Source organism: Chelonia mydas, chromosome 7 (genome assembly GCF_015237465.2).
Source record: "Chelonia mydas isolate rCheMyd1 chromosome 7, rCheMyd1.pri.v2, whole genome shotgun sequence".
Taxonomy (NCBI): domain Eukaryota; kingdom Metazoa; phylum Chordata; order Testudines; family Cheloniidae; genus Chelonia; species Chelonia mydas.
Window position 1 is genome coordinate 57,691,785 of NC_057853.1, and position 19,273 is coordinate 57,711,057.

Consider the following 19,273-nt stretch of genomic DNA (forward strand, 5'->3'; position numbering starts at 1 on the left):
GATGTCATCAATATAGCGCAAGTAGAGTAGGGGCGTTAGGGGACGAGAGCTGAGGAAGCGTTGTTCTAAGTCAGCCATAAAAATGTTGGCATACTGTGGGGCCATGCGGGTACCCATAGCAGTGCCGTTGATTTGAAGGTATACATTGTCCCCAAATGTAAAATAGTTATGGGTAAGGACAAAGTCACAAAGTTCAGCCACCAGGTTAGCCGTGACATTATTGGGGATAGTGTTCTTGACGGTTTGTAGTCCATCTTTGTGTGGAATGTTGGTGTAGAGGGCTTCTACATCCATAGTGACCAGGATGGTGTTATCAGGAAGATCACCGATGGATTGTAGTTTCCTCAGGAAGTCAGTGGTGTTTTGAAGGTAGCTGGGAGTGCTGGTAGCGTAGGGCCTGAGGAGAGAGTCTACATAGCCAGACAATTCTGCTGTCAGAGCGCCAATGCAGGAGAGTGGGGTGGGGGGAGAGAAAACCTTTTGTAGTGGTAAACACCCATTTTTTCATGCTTTGTGTGTATAAAAAGATCTTCTATATTTTCCACAGTATGCATCCGATGAAGTGAGCTGTAGCTCACGAAAGCTTATGCTCAAATAAATTGGTTAGTCTCTAAGGTGCCACAAGTACCCCTTTTCTTTTTGGGAATACAGACTAACACGGCTGTTACTCTGAAATAGGTCACATTAGTGTGACTGCCCATGTGCTTAAAATTAAGCATGTGCTTACATGCTTTGCTGGATCATGCCCTGTGTATTGTGAGAGAGCAAGTGGTGTTATCTCTGTCTTATACAGGGGAACTGACTGACTTCTACCTTAGTCCCTTCACAAACATGGTGCTTCTGCAAGAGAGCTTGACCACAGATGACTGAGCAGTAGTCAGATGGGAGAAGATGGCTGGGCTCTCCTGATGCTGAATTTTATGGCACAGCCACTAATGCATTTAATCAAAGCAGCATTGCTGTAGATGCCGATCCTGCAAGCTGCTGCTCTTGGGTGGACCTCTGCAGCAATGGAGCCCATTGAAATCAAGGATCCGCATGGAGCCAGTCTGTGGAGTTAGGGTCTCAGGCACACTGACACCAGCCCTCTCTTTGTTTTAGCTTTCCCAGGAAATCCAATGCGCTGTGGCCGATCACGTCCAGTCCTTGGTGAAATCGGAGAAGAGCCGTCAGGTGATGTGCGCATCCGGCTTGCTGAGCACCATCATAACCTCCTCTCAGCATGCTCTGAACAATGACAGCCACCCATTGCACCTGCCTCTCATCAGGATTTTTGAGAAGCTTGCCTCACAATCCATTGAGCCAGATGTATTAAGGTATCGGATCTGTATTTAGCAGAGTGGTTTTACAGTGTCTTTCTGCACTAAGGCTGTGGATCGTTTAAGGAAATAGACTAACACAAACTAGCACTGTGATTCAGCAAGACACTTCACCCAGCTGGGACACCCCACAGGGTTAAAGTTAAGGACATGCTTGAATAAATTGCTGAATTGGGACCTAGGGTAGTAAATCTTTGCGTTTCTGTAGAACCTTCCACCCAGGGATCTCAAAGCACTTGATAGATGTTAGTTTAATTAAAGAACTGCAGTACACCTAGGAGGAAAGGATTATTTTCCTGTTTTTCAGATGGGGAAACTGAGGTGCAAAGAGATGCATCGATTTTCCCACATTTGCGCACACTGTCAAAGACAGACCCAGGGGTAGAACCTGGAGTCATATTGCTCAGTCTGTTGCTCACATCAATAGACCACACAGTCTCCAATAAAGCTAACAAAGGCCAGTGTGGCATGGGCTTTGGAAGGAGTGGAGTGCAGGCTGGGTTTGAATGCGCACCACAAATTTGTCCAGATTCTCCGAACATCTTGTCCAAAGCTGAGCTGTAGATTGTTTTCTTGTGAGATTTCTAAAGCTTCCTCCTTCTGGTTTGGCTGGAAATTCAGCTTTTCTCGTGGCACTGTGGAACTTTGTCTGCAAATCGCAGCCAGCACCAGACAAAGCAAAGATCTGGGAGAGAGAAAAATATTGGGGAAGATATAACCAGCCTTGTGGTGCTAATATTAGGGATGTTGAAATCCGTGACTCCATCACATCATATCTGAAATGCAGAGGATAATCAAGAGGCCACTGATTTTTTTTTAAGGATTTAGGGGGCACCTGATTTTAGGAATGTCTTCCTTTAAGAGTGTCAGGTGGCTTGCAAGATCCTTGTGAAATCAGTGGCCTCTTGATTATCCCTTGCATTTCAGATATGGTGTGGTGGTGTCACTGATTTAAACTCATGCCCAGGCCAGTGTACACATAGGCTTTTCTGCAGAGCTGGTAAAACAGCTTTCTTTCTTTTTTTTTTTTTAAACCAAAAAATAAGAGAATCCATTTATTTCATTCCATTTGAAACTTTTCCAGGAATTTTTGAAAAAAAACAAATTGATGAAAACAATGAATATGAAGATTTTTGTTTTGTTTCAAATGTGGATTCCCCCCCCCCCCGCCCCCCAATAAAAAACAAGTTAGAAAGTGAGGGATAAAAGAAGATGAAACAAACAATGTTTTCTTTAATTTGGAAAATGTTGATTCCGCCAAAAAGCCATTATTTTGTGAGGGGAAAAGCTTTAGAGTGTGATTTATATTTTTTGTCCCACTCTGCCTTTCAAAGAAAAGTTGGCTTCACTAGCTAGAAGGCAGTAACCTCAGGGCTTTGCTGTGTATGCATTGATGGCAGTGCTCCCATATATCCCATACAAAGGTGTTTGTGTTCTCAGGCAGTTCCTCTGGCTTGTGACCCCTCCGCCAGCTGTGACTGGGCCGTGCAGAAACCCGGCTAAGACTCCATTGTATCAAGAGACTAGTTTGTGTAAAGCAGCTTGCAGTGAAGGTGAGAGCAGCAGCGTGGAGAATGGCGTTGGTATTCCGGGTGCGCATGCTGGGGAAGGAAAGCTGCTGCCAGACCTACTTGCTGAGAAGCCAGGCACAGCGCAGATCTAGCGTGCCAGAGAACATTAGTCTCTAGAGCGAGCCACTGTGACAAACTGGCATGTTGATCAACAGCAGGAGCTGAGCCAAGAGCGTTCAGAGCTCAAAGCATGAGGTTTGATAGCTTGAGCTCATGATAGATTCTGTCTCTGAGGCTGTGATAGACTCAAATCCTCACACAGAGTGGGATGCTGACTGGTGGTTTATACTAGCTCATCCAGCAGTGCTCCCCAAAGGTGTATGGCCTACTGGGCTGGGGGCATGAGCATACCTGCCTTCTCCTGTGGATCTAGAGGGAGTGCATCTATACGGAGCATTATTCACTTCAGGCAGCACACGCCCTGTGTTCCTCACCGGTACAAAACCATAATGACAGAATTCCCACCCCATACACGTGTTTTGCACATGCGCCAGTAACTCCATAAGGGGCAGGGTGGTGGAGAACCAGCCCCACAAGTTCTGCACAGGCACAAACTCAGCACTCACCTGCCCGTTGGGTTTAGCCCTTTAGCTATTGAATGATGGAGGTGGGGAAAGGAACCAGCAGGGTTAGGCACCTGCCCCAAGGAGGAAGAGGGCAGGGAAGTGCACTCCTACCTGAGGAGCTATGTTGGGGAAGAAGAGCTGCTTCTCAGAGCTCTTCTCGCAGACCTCACCTACGACTGGGGGACGCTTTTGTCTGAAATGTTTTTTGCTGACCAATGCAGGTTTGTTGACACTGAAATACTTTGTGAATTTGTGCACCAAACCGTTTGTATAAAACCAAAAAAAAACCCCTACCACCACCGCCAGCTCCTTCTCCCACCCCCACCCCCCCGCCCGTCCCCCATGGCAACATTTTGATTTTTCAGTTTGAACCAATGTTTCTTTTCAAAATTTCCTCTAATTTTATTTCAAAGTTCAAAAACATTCAAGAAACGTTGACATCGAAATCAAAAGTTTCAGTTTTGTCCAAACAAAACGTTTCGTCTGATCTGAAAGGAAACTTGTTTTGGCTTTTTTTCGATTTGCTGCAAAAAATTTAAAATTTCATTTTCTGTTCAGTGTGAAAAAATGTTTTTTTTCTGATTTTGCAAAATTGCTGACTGACTGAAAAATGCATCATTCCCCCAGCTCCACTCCTATTTCACCCCCCACACCCTCCGCAGCAGCAGAAAGATTTCTGCAGCCCACTGAGGACTAATTGAGCATAGAGGGAGAAGCCATGACTGATCAGATACATGCTTTGTGGCTGCAATCAATGAATTGGAAAGAAGCATGCTACAAAATGGAAGCAGTGACAGCGCTGTGCATTGCTAATGATGGGCTTTATTGTCGTAGATTCAGGAGCAGCCGTACCAGGCAATCCTGTGGTTACTCAGCTAGCCACGCGGAACACCGGTTCCCCACGGGCGTCCAGGGGCTCTGCGATGGCTCTCCAGACATCTATGAGTCTCATCTCCATGACGTCGCCGCGGAACTTCCAGCCATACAACACTTCCTTGGCACCGTCCTTCGTGGAGTTCGACATGTCCCCTGAGGGATACGGGTATTGCTGCGATTCATGCTGCTTTTTGTATCACTTTACAGAGCCTCCAGTCTCTTATTTTGGACCAAACAAGAGAGTCCTAGCAGATCCTCCTGCTCCCATAATTCCCCTCCGTGCAGCACTGCTAGCAACTCATACAGCCTACCCAGAGCCCTCCTAGTGATCCTGCATTGGCCCCTGGAGGATCTGCTAGGTCTCCTCCATCTCTGCCATGCTCTTACCCTCATCATCAGCCTGGACCCACTGAGGGGCTGAGGCTGCAGGATTGCAGTCAGTGGGAGGTTGGTGTGCGGAAGGAGCACAGAGCCAGGTCCTTAATAGCTCGCTGAGACAGGCTTGAATTTCTGCTTTCTTTGTTTTGCAGCTGTTTGTTCCTCCCCACGCTCTCCACTGTGATGGGCCCCAATGTGGAACACTCCATCTCAGGAGGGATCGGAATGGGTAGGTACCTGCTGGCTCACATGGAGCCTTCTGAGAAAGATGAACATAGCCCTCCTGCTCTCAGGCATCCTGCGGTAGCCAGAGATGGCCACATACAAGACCACTGCTTCAACACCCTCCCAACTCTTGCCTCAGATTCAGCTCTGAGGTATAGAGCTCAGGCCTCTCTCTGCAACAGGCCACACTGCAACATCTGCTCTGACTGTTAGGAGTAAAGGGGTGACTTAAGGCAGGGCAGATACCAGGAAAACACTCTAACAGGTGAGATCCATTAGACTGTGGGATAATCCCCCGAGGAAGGGACAGAAGCTGCATCACTTGAAACATTTAAAACTAGGCTGGATAAAACACTTGGAAACATCCTGTCTGTAAGAATCCTGCATTGGCCCCTGGAGGATCTGCTAGGACTCCTCCATCTCTGACCTCTAGGATTCTCTGAACTCTGGGAAAGCTCGGTTCCAATTCCAGATCTGGACTCCCCCCACAGGAGGCAAACCTCTAAGTGTCTCTCTCCTTAGTCAGTGGCCTGGTGACCCCATTTCTCTTCAGGTTTCAGAGTAGCAGCCATGTTAGTCTGTAGCCGCAAAAAGAACAGGAGTACTTGTGGCACCTTAGAGACTAACAAATTTATTAGAGCATAAGCTTTCATGTAGCCCATGAAAGCTTATGCTCTAATAAATTTGTTAGTCTCTAAGGTGCCACATTTCTCTTCAGTTAATCCTGGGCCACACACATCCTGTCTGGCACAATAGTAAGAGAGGCAGTGCTGTCGAGTGGGGGGACTTGGAATTAAAGCTCCTGGATTCCACAGTTACTGCTTCCACTTACATGCTGGGGGACTTCAGAGAAGTCATTTGACTGCTCTGTGCCTCACAGGACTCTAGATTAATATTTGAAAAGGGCTCTGAGATCCTCAGATGAAAGGAACAAAACCCTGTTGTTAGGGATGGGGCAGGGGAGCCTGCTTCCTCACATTCATTTCGTTTCCTTCCTGCAGGTGCTAGACTGTTCCCACCCTCGGGCGGCCTGACTGTCTCCTCCTGGTTCCTGGTCAGCAGGTTCTGCTCTGCCCGCGATGCCCACCCCCTGCGCTTCCTCACCGTGGTGCGGCACATGTCAAGGATGGAGCAGGAGTTTGTCTGCTTTGCTGTCAGCTTCTCCCCCACAGACCGCTCCTTGGTCATCTCTACAGAGGAAGTGGAGTTCCAGCCACTGGGTAAAGCTTTCCACGGTCAGCCACTGGGCACCACAAGGCCAGGGCCTCAGTCATTCGGGGGAACTAGATATTTAAAGGGCAATCTCCACTTTCCTTTTAAAAAGGAATTCTAACCCTCTGCCTTGGAAAGAGCATTGGAAAACAGAAACAGCTATCCACTAATCACTGGGGTCGAAAGGGAAAAGGAGTGGAAGGGTGGGGGACCAAAGATCCCTTCCCCCTCTTACCTGTATCTATTTATCTCTGGGTTCTGTACTGCCACCCATCACTGCACAATCAGACGCCTGTATTCACAAAGGGACTTCGGCATTATGATGCTGGGTGTCGCAAGGCTTAACTTCCTGGCGCCTAGAAACTCCTGCAAAGCCTGAGTGAGGCACCTCCACTCCCTAGACAGTAAATGGGGAGAGACAGCGATTCACAAAACCCAGTGCACTAGGCAGCTCCTTGCCTAAGCCAGCCAATGGGTGGGGCCAACGAAAGGGCTGTGCACTGAGCCTGTGGGGATAGGTGCCTACATCTGGGCTGCAGGGCGGCACCTAGCTCTGCTTGTGATCCACAATGCAGGAACCTTCTTTGGAGTTAGGCATCTCAGGAGCTCTGAAAAGGAAGCTGGGGGGTCACACGCTGTGGTGGATGATGCTGGATGACATCCCTCATTATTTTTAGCCTCATGGTTGGGGTACTCACCTGGGATGTGGGATTCCCCTCATTCAAGCCCGCCCCCTCCCTCCCCCCCCCCCCGATGAGGAGAAGGGATTTGTACAGGGGTCTGCCCTCACCACTGTGCCATGGGATACTGTGATGTGCGGTCTTTCAGTCTCTCCCACGGAAGCTGTTCCATTGTGGATACAAGTTACAAGGGAGGTCCTCCTCCCCTCCCTGTTCTGGGAGGTGACCTCTGAGCATGCCCTCCAGCCTGGACCCCGCACACGGGTTAGGCAGCTGAATGGCTGTCTTCCCCTGGTTTGGGAATCGTTCTGGAGCTTAGGCAGGAGATGGGTGCTCAGGAGCCTAGAAGGAGGCAGCAGCACATAGGCCAGAGGCAGAAATGGGCACAAAGTTCAATGGGAGTTTTGTGAATTGCAGTGGAACCTAAAACGTAGGTGCCTAAATGCTTTTTGAACCTAGCCCTGGGTGCCTTCCACATACAATCAACAGCACTAGTTGGCCAAGTGAGAATTCCCTGGGGTGGTGGAGCTGCCGGTGTGTCTGGTCGCTGTGCCAGCCCCAGTCCAGTTTTAGGGGGTGGGAGAGGGCCAGGGCCAGAGTGCATGTGATCCCTTGGGGAGCACTGCTGGCTGGAATATGTAATGTCAGCCAAGTAAGCTTGAGGCATGTCTGAAAGAATCATCTCGCTGTCCCTCCGCCAAATCCTCAGGCCGGACTTGTGCAGAGTGGTACAAAACAATCTGCTTCAGGTGTTTGGGGGTTGTTGCTGTACAACACTGTCAGCAGCTCGTGAAGCAAACACCAAAATGCATCATCTGGTGTGAGTCAGTGTAATCCTGGATCCTAGCAGGGCAGAGATGGTGGTCTAGATTCTCGGTCCTGCTGAATTTGTGCTTCGTACAGCAAAGACAAGGAGCTGCTACATCTCCCTGATTCTCAGGGTGGATCTGTGCCAGCATCAGTGTGGGTTAGAGCAGCCCCCAGGCTGCTCTGTTATATCCCAGATGACAACCAATCATATGTATTCTGACATTCTCCTTTCTCAACCCCTCTACCAGGATTAGATTGGGGCTGGCTCAGTGGCCAGGCACACGAAATTTGTACTCACCCAAGAAATCTGGAACTCACCCAAGAATTAATATCGATTCTATTTATTACTCCAGTTCTATTCTTTGCACTTGATTTTCAGTGCTCTACTTTGGACAGTATAGTTTATTGCAATTAGCAGAACTTTGTACTGCTTGGAGTGAAAGTGGAGTGAAATTGATGCAGATTTCATTGCAAATTAAACAGATACATTGTGCATTGTGTGCTCTTTTATTCTTCTTTTTAATTACATTTCTGATTCCTTTCCCCAACCCTTAAGAGAATCACTGAACACGTGTGAAAGATCCTGTCTCCTACTTCCATTATACAGTGTGTGAATAGCATTGTGTTATCCCAGGTGGGATCTGTAAACCTGACATCAAAAACAGAGGCCATCTGGCTGTATTTAAGCAATCATTTGATTTGTCTTACTCAGAGTTGAGCAGATCATTGTTTTTTTTTCCGGTTTGGCCACTGAACAGAAAAAAAATCTGTTCATTTTGAACCAAAATGGATTTTGTTGTTGGTTTTTCCTCGACATAATGAAAAACTGAAAATTTTATCCAGGTTGAATGAACCATTTTGAACATCTATTCGAAGCAACATTTTCAAAATGAAGTGTCTAAAGGATTCATTTAGAAAATGTCAAAGCAAACCATTTAGGTGTTTTTCAGAAAAATTATTTTCATTCATATTTGTCCGATACTATTCGCCAAATTCAACCTTTATTCACAAATGAGTTTGTTCGCCCCAAAACTGCATTTCTGGGACATTTACTATTTAGCCAAAACATTTCACCCACCTCTAGGCTTAGTAAGAGTTGGTAGCGACTTATAAGTACATGTTGAGCCCCTACAGAAATGGTTATGTTAGGCTGTGGGGCAGTGCATTGAAATGTATTGGAATATGACGTAAGTTCCCTTTGATGTTTGGTAGAAGGTGTTCGGGAGCTTGCTCGTGTGTTGCTGAATTACTGTGACTGGACTACAAAGTCCCAGTTGTTGAGAAGTACCTGGAGTGAGGGTGTGTCTCCATGCATGCGTGCACGCACAGACAATACGTCATTCTAGGTTACTTCTAAAGAACAGGTTTCAGAGTAACAGCCGTGTTAGTCTGTATTCGCAAAAAGAAAAGGAGGACTTGTGGCACCTTAGAGACGAACCAATTTATTTGAGCATGAGCTTTCATGAGCTACAGCTCACTTCCGATGAAGTGAGCTGTAGCTCACGAAAGCTCATGCTCAAATAAATTGGTTAGTCTCTAAGGTGCCACAAGTCCTCCTTTTCTTTTTTCTAAAGAACAGAAGTTCTGTAGTCCAGTTGTATATGTATGTTACTGTGTGGCTGTGTAAGAGCTAGTATTATTGCTATAAGAAAAGGAGTACTTGTGGCACCTTAGAGACTAACAAATCTAAGGTGTCACAAGTCCTCCTTTTCTTTTTGCGAATACAGACTAACACGGCTGCTACTCTGAAACCTATTATTGCTATGTCTGCCCTAGTCACAGTATTAGATAATATAGCTCCCCTTGTTGCTGTACCCTGGCACCTGCACGAACATCTAATGTGTATCTTCCCCACAAGAATGTGAGTCTTCTCCAATAAGAATGGTTTCTTAGGTATGTAAAATGACACCCCTTTTGCCATTAATATTCTGCTGTTGAAGGAGACGATGCTAAATTAATGTGCTAAATTGTGCCAGGTGCCCAGAAGTCTTTGAGAATAGTGCAGTGTATAAATTAATACCTGTTCTTATTCTCACTGATAATGACATGAGGGCCATGCACAGATCTGGAGCATAGAGGGGACTGAGATGGCAGTGAACACCCCCTGATCTCCTGGCTTCCAAAGCAAACAGCTAGTTGGTTTCCCTGATTTTTGAATGGCTATTCTCAGGCTGTCACTTATCCATTTCTTCTTATCCAATGATCAGAGCTGTGCTTGGTAATTCACACGTGACCCTGATTAATCCGTGGGAGAAGGGGCTGGGAGTGGGGGGTATAGTGCAGCTGGGATTTTCAAAGAAGTCTAATGGAGTTAGGTGCCTGATTCCCATTGAGCTGGGTGCCCAGCTCCCTTAGGCACCTTTGAAAACGCCAGCTTACCTGTCTCCATAATGCAGTCACCACATACAAAGGATCTGCACTTGTTCAGCCTCTAAGAGATCCTTTCCATAGCAACTCAATCAATGAGGACTTGAGGCTTTGTCTTGTTTAGAATCGGTTTCATTTTACAGCGCTCAGGACTTTGGGAACAAACCATTGTTCTTGAGAGCCGGCGGTATTTGGGAGCGCAGCTCCGGTACACACTGTGTGAATCTCGAAGCTTAGGGAAACCTTAGGTCTTGATAATAGGACTCCAGTAGTTTAGGGCCTTTTTATTGCTCCCTCCCTCCCCTCCATAACTGCTTTCCAGAAGCTCCGCAGTCCTACCCCTGGCTCTGCCACTGACTGACTCTGTGATCTTGGGCAAGTCACTTCACCTCTCTGTGCTTCAGTTTCCCAGTCAGTATGTTAATATTAGTTGCATTGAAATAATGCCCAGAGGTCCGCATCAGGATTGAGGCTGTATTTTGCTGGGCCTTGTGCAAACACACAGTAAAAGACAGCCTCTGCTCTGTCTGCCCGCCGCTTAAGTGCTTGTTCTTTCTGTGCAGACATCATGGAACCTGAAATGGAGGTCCCAAATCACCCCTCAGCCCCAACTCAGATTGAGTTCAGCTGCACCCAACAGCTAGCCACAGGGCAGTGGCATCACCTCACAGTGACGGTTGCTAAGGAAACGAAAAGGAGCTGCATAGTTTCGGCATATATCAACGGACAGATACTTGGCTCCGCTAAGGTAAAGGTTCTCTTCATAAAACTGTACTTGGCAGCTGGTCATTTGCATTTCTTGGGTCGGTTTCTCCCTGTCTCGTTAATCCCACAGCTAGGAGACCTCAAAGAGCAATGCTGTCCATCTCTGTTGGAGCACATGGTGCTCAGGCTGGCACTGGAACTCACACGAATCCTTAGAGATTGAGGCTCAGATTTTCAAAAGTGACCAGTGATTATGGGGGCCCAACCTGAGACACCTTAAAAGAGCCATTCTTAGGAATGCTGAGAACCCGCCCTCTGAAATTCAGGACCCTTTTGAGTCCTCTCAAGTTGGGGATGCAAAGGCTTTAGGCCTGTATTTCCAAGAGGGAATAGTCATTTTGAATGTTTCAATGTTGGGGTTGCAGGAGGAGGCCCTGGGGAGCAGAGCAGAGACACTGATCCTCTGTGTTACTGCCCAGCCTTCCACAATAGTGCTTAGACTGATGGGATTTCCCGCTATGTCTCAGACATCTATGGGTTTGGTGTGTCCCACGGATCCCTTGCCCTGCCTGCTGCATCCAATGGAACACTCTGAGTTTCACATCCCTCAGGCGGTCATTCCCTGCATACCGGCCAATCTTCTCCCAGCTCTAGTATCAAGCCGTCTGTGAATTAGCTCTTCTCCTCAAATAATAGACTTGGTCTGTTTCCAAGAGGTATGTTCACATGGGTTAATATGAAATAAGAAAGATGGCTCAAAATGAGGGAGGGGGGGAAGAGGATTGCAAAATACAGTGATTTTTTTTGCAAGTCTTGCAAAATTTAGTTATTTTTAATAAAGCCCCAGCTCCTGGAGTCATGTCATTTCACAAGTGTCTCAGCTTTCATTACAAAAAATAGTTTCTTCACCTCTTGGATGTGGGGAAAAGCTTGAACTCAGTGCATCTTGAAGGCTCAGAAACAAGAAGGCAAATAAAAAGAACCACCAATTTATTATTTTTATGTTATTTTATTTTAAATCTCAAGATTTTATAGCCAATCTCAGGATATTTTTGAGGCCGTACTTGTGATTCTTTTTAAACACTTGTGGTTGGCCATACTGAAACTGTCATCCAATTCTTGTCAGTCCCTAGATCCCTTCCCCACTCCGCTGTCATTCATTTATAGCAACCTTGGTCTCTTCCTTCTCACTCCTCTATTCCGATGTACGCAAAGCTTGCCTGTGTGTTATACTTTCCCTATAAAAGCAATCTGTTTCATTCCCAATATTCTTTTTCCCATACTTGAGAAAAATTATGTCTCCACAGTACCTTGTGGGACCTATAGCCATTCTGAGAATGAAAATTTAATTTAATTTGCCTTCTTTTAAACGAGACTGGAAGTCATGGATAAAACAAGCCTTGAGCATCACAACGAATTAAAGGATTAACAGCAAATGTGTTTATCATAAGTCAAAATAAAAATAAAACAAAGCTTTAGTAAATAAGAGATGGGCCCAAAGTCCGTATCTTGAGGAAATGAAGTGATGCTTTTTTCGTGATATGGAAAACGAAGAGGAAATCAGGCAACAAATCAGAATTACACAAAGGTCATTAATATCTAGGGCCAGGATTTTAGGATCATGGGAATTGGAGACAGGATCAGACCTGAGAGCCATCTGATCCAGTCTCCTTCTGTCCCCAGCACCAAATGCTTCAGAGGAAAGGATAAGGACTCTGCAGTAGCAGATTTGGGACGATCTGGCCCCATAAAAGTCATATCCCTACCCTAATGGAGGCTGCATTAAGCTCTGAAAACTATTGCTTAGTATTTGTGATTATAACTGAACATTTTTCAAAAATTGGCAGGCACCTATGTCCATATTTCAGCACTTAAGTGGCCAGATTTTCCAAAATGCTGATCTCCCATTGAAGTAAACTGGAGCTGATGAGTGATCTGCACTTTGGGGAAAATGGCTTGTTTAGGTGCCTGGTGTAGATGTAGGTACCTAGCCTTTAGGTTCCTCTTGTTGAAATTTGCCTCCTAGGTCATTATGGATTTGCAGTAGCCTCTCTACAGTTATGGTTGCTACACAGTTTCCATTACAAGCCTGATTCTGGATCCTTCTCTAAAGTCTATCCCCCCCCAAAAAAGAACATTGGCCTCAAGGACGTTTAAATCTGGGATTAAGGCAGAGGATTTTTCTACTATATTTGAAATGAACTGGATGGGTGTTCTTTAAGAAAGACACATTAGGTGGGGTTTTCAAAAGTGCCTACATGACTTGAGGAGTGCAAGTCCCGATAGTACTTTTGAAAGTGATTTAGAAGTATAAATCACTACGATGCTTTTGAAAATCTCAGTTCTAAAATAATTATCTATTAAGTTGTTAATTATAGTAGAGCCTAGGGAGGGACTAACCAAGAACAGGGCCCTGCTGTGCTAGGAGCTGTACAAACACAGAGTAGTACATAGTCCCTGCCCAGGAGATTTTACATTTTAGATGATCTAGATCTCAGTTTAGATTTTATAATCTAGAGGAGCACAATAGAATTGCTCCTCAGAGTCCAAAAAGGCATCTTAACTTTTTTGCTGCATTGTAGTTGACTAGCCTTCCTCAGAGCCCAGCTGCAATGTTGACTCGATTACGATCAAAGCTGAAAATTGACAAGTTATTAAATGATAGGCCCCAGTTCTGTAACTTGATCTACCCCTGGCAAATAGCCCTATTGAAGTTGATGGGGTGCAGGAGCAGGGATCTGCACAAATGGAACAAGTTGCAGGACTGGGGCTTTAAATAGTCATGTAGAGTGACAGCTGATTCCTGGAGGCCAACACCAGGATTTCCAAGTTGCTTAAGGAGTTAGGAACTCAAAACTCATTATTGAACATCCTTGTTACAACTATAGTGATTGCTGACATGGAAATCTAGCATCAGGGAAGTATTTAATGTCGATTTTGCTTCTTTGCTGCTCTTTAGCAGCTGAGAACAAAGAGGTGATTTAGCAGGCCCACGGGAATCAGAAGGTCTTCACTGATCGCTGGAAGTGCACTGTAGGTCACCGATAGCACATAGAACACTCTTTGGAGACTGTTGATCTCCTGGGTCTACCTGTTATCTTGTTCCAGAAGGAGAGACCAGATGTATCAGGTGACCAGGTTACAAAAGCCTAGTTTAAGTGCTGCAAGGAGTGGACCAAATTAATCCCTGGTGGAAACCTGCTCAAGTCAGTGTGATTGTACCAGGGATGAATTTGGCCTCATGTGGTTATGTCTTCTCTGAGTGAAACAGTGTGGTCCCTCGTGTTAATGTCAGTCCTTATGTAACTGGGATTTTCAGCAAGTAAGGACCTAATCCTGTGACATCACATGCAGAGCACCTGTGACTTCCCTTGACTTCAGAGGGGATGAGGACAGACAGTATCTTGCTGGGCTGAGGCCCTACAGCTCTGCAGATACACAAGTGACCTCTTTCTCTGACACAGATGCAGTACATACAGCCCTTACCCGGGAACACTATTTCCATGGAACCATCCTCCTTCGTCGACATCTATGGCTATATAGCTACCCCCCGCGTTTGGAAACAGAAGTCCTCCTTGGCTTGGCGCCTGGGCCCGACGTACTTGTTTGAAGAGTCGATCTCTGGGGAAACGGTGGAGGTGATTAACAAGCTCGGGCCCCGGTACTTCAGCAACTTCCAAGCAGTGCAGCTTCCAGGTAAGCGGGGACTCTGACGTGCTGCACCGGACATCTGCCGTGGTTTATTATTATCATCCATTATTAACATTACCAGTGTGCCTAGAGGCCTCCAACAAGATGGGGCCCCGTTGTGCTGGACGTGTAATAAGGCCTTATGATCTAAATAGACAGGACAGCTGAGAGTGAGTGGAAAGAAGTTCCTTAATAATTATCCCCATTTTACAGGGCAAACTGAGGCACAGAGAGGCCTCCGCTAGGAGTTAGGGACCTAGTGGGGTTTTCAGGAGAGCCAGAATTCCTATCTGCATCTTCAGACACCTAGATACTTTTCAATATCTGGCTCTAAGTGGCTTGCCCAGGACATCTGTGACAGAGTCAAGAATTAATTAAGATTGATTGATCTGTCATGCCTCTATGCCCCTCATCGCCATAGTATCTGAGCGCTTCACAATCATCGGTGTATTTCTCCTCAGAATCCTTCCCCCCACACCCTGTTGGGTAGGTTAGTGCTTCTATCCTCATGTGACCTGTGGGAACTGAAGCTGAGAGAGACTCAGACTATGTCTACGGTGTCAGTGGCATGTTGAGTAGAGACACTACATGACCCCCTAACATGGGTATAAATCGCAGCATAGATGGTGAGGCACTGCTTAGGCGAGTAGAGTACAGAGACACCAGAACCCTAGGGTGTATACCCTACATGGCTAGCTACACGCCCCAGCCATGCCTCCCCTATCTATACGGCTGTTTTTAGCAGTATAGCGTCGTGCTGCCCCCTTGTTGCCAGAGCCTTTCACTGCTCCCTCCCCTGGCTGCTGGAGCCTTTCACTGCCTCGTGTAGCTATATGCTGCAGTGTGGAAGCAGCCTGCTTTTCACTGGGGCGTGTACCTTACACACTGCTGCCAGAGCAGACCAGGCCTAAGTGACTTGCCTGGGGTTACACGGGATTTTTGTGGAGGAGCTGGAATTGAATGCCAATCTCCCCTAGCCCAGACTAGAACTCTGTCTCCTGAGTTCCAGCTCAGTGACTTGACCACAGGACCAACCCTCTTCATTTTCTGTGGGCATCTTGTTATTTATGGAGGCTACAGTCTGGGTGCGGCAGACATTAAGGAAGAACCTTTGTAACTGGGATGTGCAGTGCTAGACAAAAACATAGCAGAAAAGGAAACAGCAATCTCCTTAGCTGCACAGGCCCTCAGAGGAGAGTGGTGCAACACAGCGGGGGAGAGAGCGGGAGGCAGGGAGCACAAAGTTACATTCAATTTAATGAAGAAGCTTTTTAACCAAAGTATACTGTTAGCTTCAATTATTAAACAGGCAGACAGAGCATCTCCAGTACATTTTAGTTATTGATTGCTGCTTGTTCAACTGCTGAGTGTATCCACCTCTGCATTAGGAAGTCAGTGGGCTGGGGATGTCTTCTCCGACTTGAAAAGAGTGGAACAAACCCATCTGCTGAAGCTGCAGCCTAAAGCAAAGGGTACGGGCGGGGTGAAATTTTTCATCAAAACTGGTTTTCAATGGAAAATTGAGGTTTTTTTTATAACAAAACATTTTCCATGTAAAATGTCTGCTTTCCAGGGAAAACTTGGATTTCTTTTTTTTTTTGGTCAAAAAATTGAATGCCTGAAAATCAAACTATTTCAGCCAAAATATTTTGATCCTGCAGCAGTGCCTTGTGGGAGTTGTTGTTTGGGAGCCTCATGCTCCCATTCTCCTCTATAGACTGGGATCCCCAGCCTGACTTCATTTCCCATGATGCTCCATGGCCATGTGACGGCCGTGATGCACCACCTCCTCTCCCCAAGAAGGGGGAGACTACTGTGTAACAAGTGAGGTGTAGTCAAATCTGGGAACTCAGTGACCTGACAGTTTCCAAGCACAGGGCTTCGGAATCACTTGGAGAACAGGGTATAATCGCTATGGGGTAAACCATTCCCCAGCTCTCAGCGGGTGGGTGTGGAAAGTCCTTCATGGTGTGGTTCACTGCCCAGCCTCTTTACTTGGACTGTGTGGAGAAGCAAGGATTTATCCTATGAGAATAATTATATAGTGACAGATACCTCCTTAATGAAACCTGCACTGTGTGTCGTGCTCTCAACTCTTGGGTTCATGGAGATGCTGGTGATAAGATCTGCAAAGAGCAGTTTCCAGTGGAGAAAAGCTGAGTGCAGCTCCTACTGGTGCCCATGCTGGCAAGCTCCAGCTTCTGGGCTGCAAAGATGTAGATACAGTTCTGGTTCTGGTTAGATCAAAGTGGAGCCCTTTCTAAACGCCCCTTTCTCCCCCACATTTTATCCACTTACCTGTTTTAGTCTCACAGGCCGAGAATGTGAAATTGCTCATGGGTTTAAAAGTCTCTCTTGTTTTAGCTAATGGTCACTCCAAAGAGCCTCAGCTCACAGCCTTGGTTGCAGAGGAGAGAATTTCATTTGGGATCAACGCCATGTGCTCATCTACCACCACCATCCAAGACATAAAGAGCTGCTACAACGAAGTGGACGGTCGGCTGATCGCCAAAGAGGTCACAGGCTCTCTTCCTTTGCTTTCAGCCAGGCACCTTTGCATTTAGATTTTCTTGGAGCAAAGTCTCTGGTTTTGTTGTAACTTCCTCGCTCTGGTGCTTTCCCTGAATTCCTGGGTCTCAGTCTCTTCCCATGTACACCAAATTTACACTAATATAAATCCATTCATTTCAGCGGAGTTACTCCTGATTTGCACCGAAGGAAGCGAGAGGAGATTCGAACCAATTTACATTACAGGAGGAAACTTGTCTTCTTAAACACTATGCGCACCAAAGGCTGCTATGTAATTGAGAATTAGAGCTGAGCGAACAATTGGTTTTGGGGTTTGATGGTCAAACCGAAAAATAAAAATACCCCGTTTTATTTCAAACGGAAACAGAATTGTTTCCTATTGTTCTTGATTAAATAAAAAACAAACAAACAAACAAAAATTGGCCAGGTCAAATGAAATGCTTCAAATGTCTACTCGAAATAATATTTTCAAATCATGGTTGACATTTTAAAAGGACATTTTCTAAGTAAAATGTTGTTTTGAGTCAAAAATAGCATGACAAAATGAAATGTCAAAATGGCTTGTTTTAAAAACTGCAAAACAGAACATATTGACTTTTTTTTAAAAAGTCAGATTTTTTTCAGCTGAAACTATTTACTAAATTGGACCCAAAATAGTTTTGGAGCCCTGAAAAATGCATTTTTGGCAAAATTTCTGTTTGCTGGAAAAAATTCATCCAGGTCTATTCATAGATTCCAAGGCGAGAAAGGATCATCTTGTGATCATCTAATCTGACCTCCTGTATAACAGGCCAGAGATCTTCCCCCCCAAATAATTCCTAGAGCAGATCAATATTAAAAAATGTTGTCTAATAACCAACAAACTGGGTTGGTGCATTTGTCCAATAAACCAAATGTTTGTATCATAAGAGCACAGGGAGCATAAAAATCACCATAGTGGATCAAGGCTATGGTACATCTAACTCAGTACCCTATATCTGACAGCGGTTAGCACCACATGTGTCAGAAGAAGGTGCAAAAATTTCATAAAACAAAATTATGGAATAACTTGCCCATAGGAGCCTTTTTTTCTTGATCTCAGTCAATTAGTGGTTGGTTTATGGCCTGGGGGTTACGTCATATGACTGTAATTTTTAAATGATTTAAGGTCCATTGTTACAAATCTTCGATCCATTAACTGTCACATGGTAGCATTCTCTTTTAGTATCTTGTTGAGTGCTCATGTATGAAATTGTTTGACAAAAAGAAAATTCCTAGGCAAAAAACTTTATGTTAAAACTGGAGTTGAAATTGAGTGTATATCGATAACTTAGGGGTTAAAAACGTTACAGGTATTTTGTAATTATCCCCAAGTGAACTGTTACAAACTCTCATGGTTCAGGATACAAGTTACTCTTAAAAGAAATGCAGACATGGCAATGTAAGGGATGCACAGTTAAAGCTCTCTAACAACCTTAACTCTGCTCTGGAGTGATACCAGGAGGAAAAAACACTTGATTGGCTCATGCCTCTGCATCTGAGACGCCTGACCATCCCTTCATCCAGCCACAGTCTAGCCCCCAGGGGAGTCCGATGAGAGGCATTAGAGTACAAACACTACGGTATTTCCTCAGTGACAGTCTTCAAGTCCCTCACCCACAAGTGTCAGGTGGGGTATTATCTGCAGTGTCCTACATGGGGGAGCCAGATGGTAGCAGACTCTGGATGTGTACACACCCTTTACCACCACCAGCTCCTCCAACAATGGGTACAGAGCAGAACCGTTCCATGCCTAGGGGGTTAGGTATGGTGGTGTCTTCCACCAAGAGAATCTCTTTGTTCCAAATGTGAGGGAAAGGCAAATGGTGAAGACTCCAGCAAATGGTGGAGAAGGATGCACTGCGTCACATCCGTGAGCTACTATGAGTGCGGTGAATTGTGAGGAAGCTGCAGCCCACTGCAGCAGTGTGGGAGTAGTGGACTAACCTCCCCAGGGACTCCTGTAGCTCTACAGATATGCTAAGTTCTCCAGGATTTCCCTCATCCTCAGCCCAATGTGTACAGGGCTCCTCAGCCCCACAAACTTTCCTTAGCCTCCCACATCCTGTAAGTCTATGGTTCTTAGGTAGCTTCCCTGATTGCTCTGCACATCCCTTCTCTGTTTAACAAAAAGTTTTTTGCCTAGGAATTTTCCTTTTGTCAAACATTTCATACATGAGCACTCAACAAGATGCTAAAAGAGAATGCTACCATGTGACAGTTAATGGACCGAAGACTTGTAACAATGGACCTTAAATCATTTAAAATCAGGCTTGAAGTCCGGATTCCTCCCCCACTCCCAGATTTTGCTGCCGGAAGACTTCGTA

The 19,273-nt window shown here is 45.7% G+C and overlaps 1 protein-coding gene across 5 annotated transcripts in view; it reads left to right on the plus strand.

Annotated features, from left to right (window-relative positions):
* WDFY4 (WDFY family member 4) overlaps positions 1–19,273 on the plus strand; it is a 250,741-nt gene that overhangs the window by 81,579 nt on the left and 149,889 nt on the right. For all 5 annotated transcript variants that reach the window (XM_037904402.2, XM_037904403.2, XM_043552372.1 and 2 more), the window contains exons 15-22: positions 1,102–1,316; positions 2,760–2,872; positions 4,291–4,498; positions 4,863–4,939; positions 5,937–6,155; positions 10,568–10,752; positions 14,174–14,405; positions 16,764–16,915. In XM_037904402.2, coding sequence (XP_037760330.1) covers positions 1,102–1,316; positions 2,760–2,872; positions 4,291–4,498; positions 4,863–4,939; positions 5,937–6,155; positions 10,568–10,752; positions 14,174–14,405; positions 16,764–16,915 — 1,401 coding nt within the window. The remainder of the gene's footprint in view (positions 1–1,101; positions 1,317–2,759; positions 2,873–4,290; positions 4,499–4,862; positions 4,940–5,936; positions 6,156–10,567; positions 10,753–14,173; positions 14,406–16,763; positions 16,916–19,273) is intronic.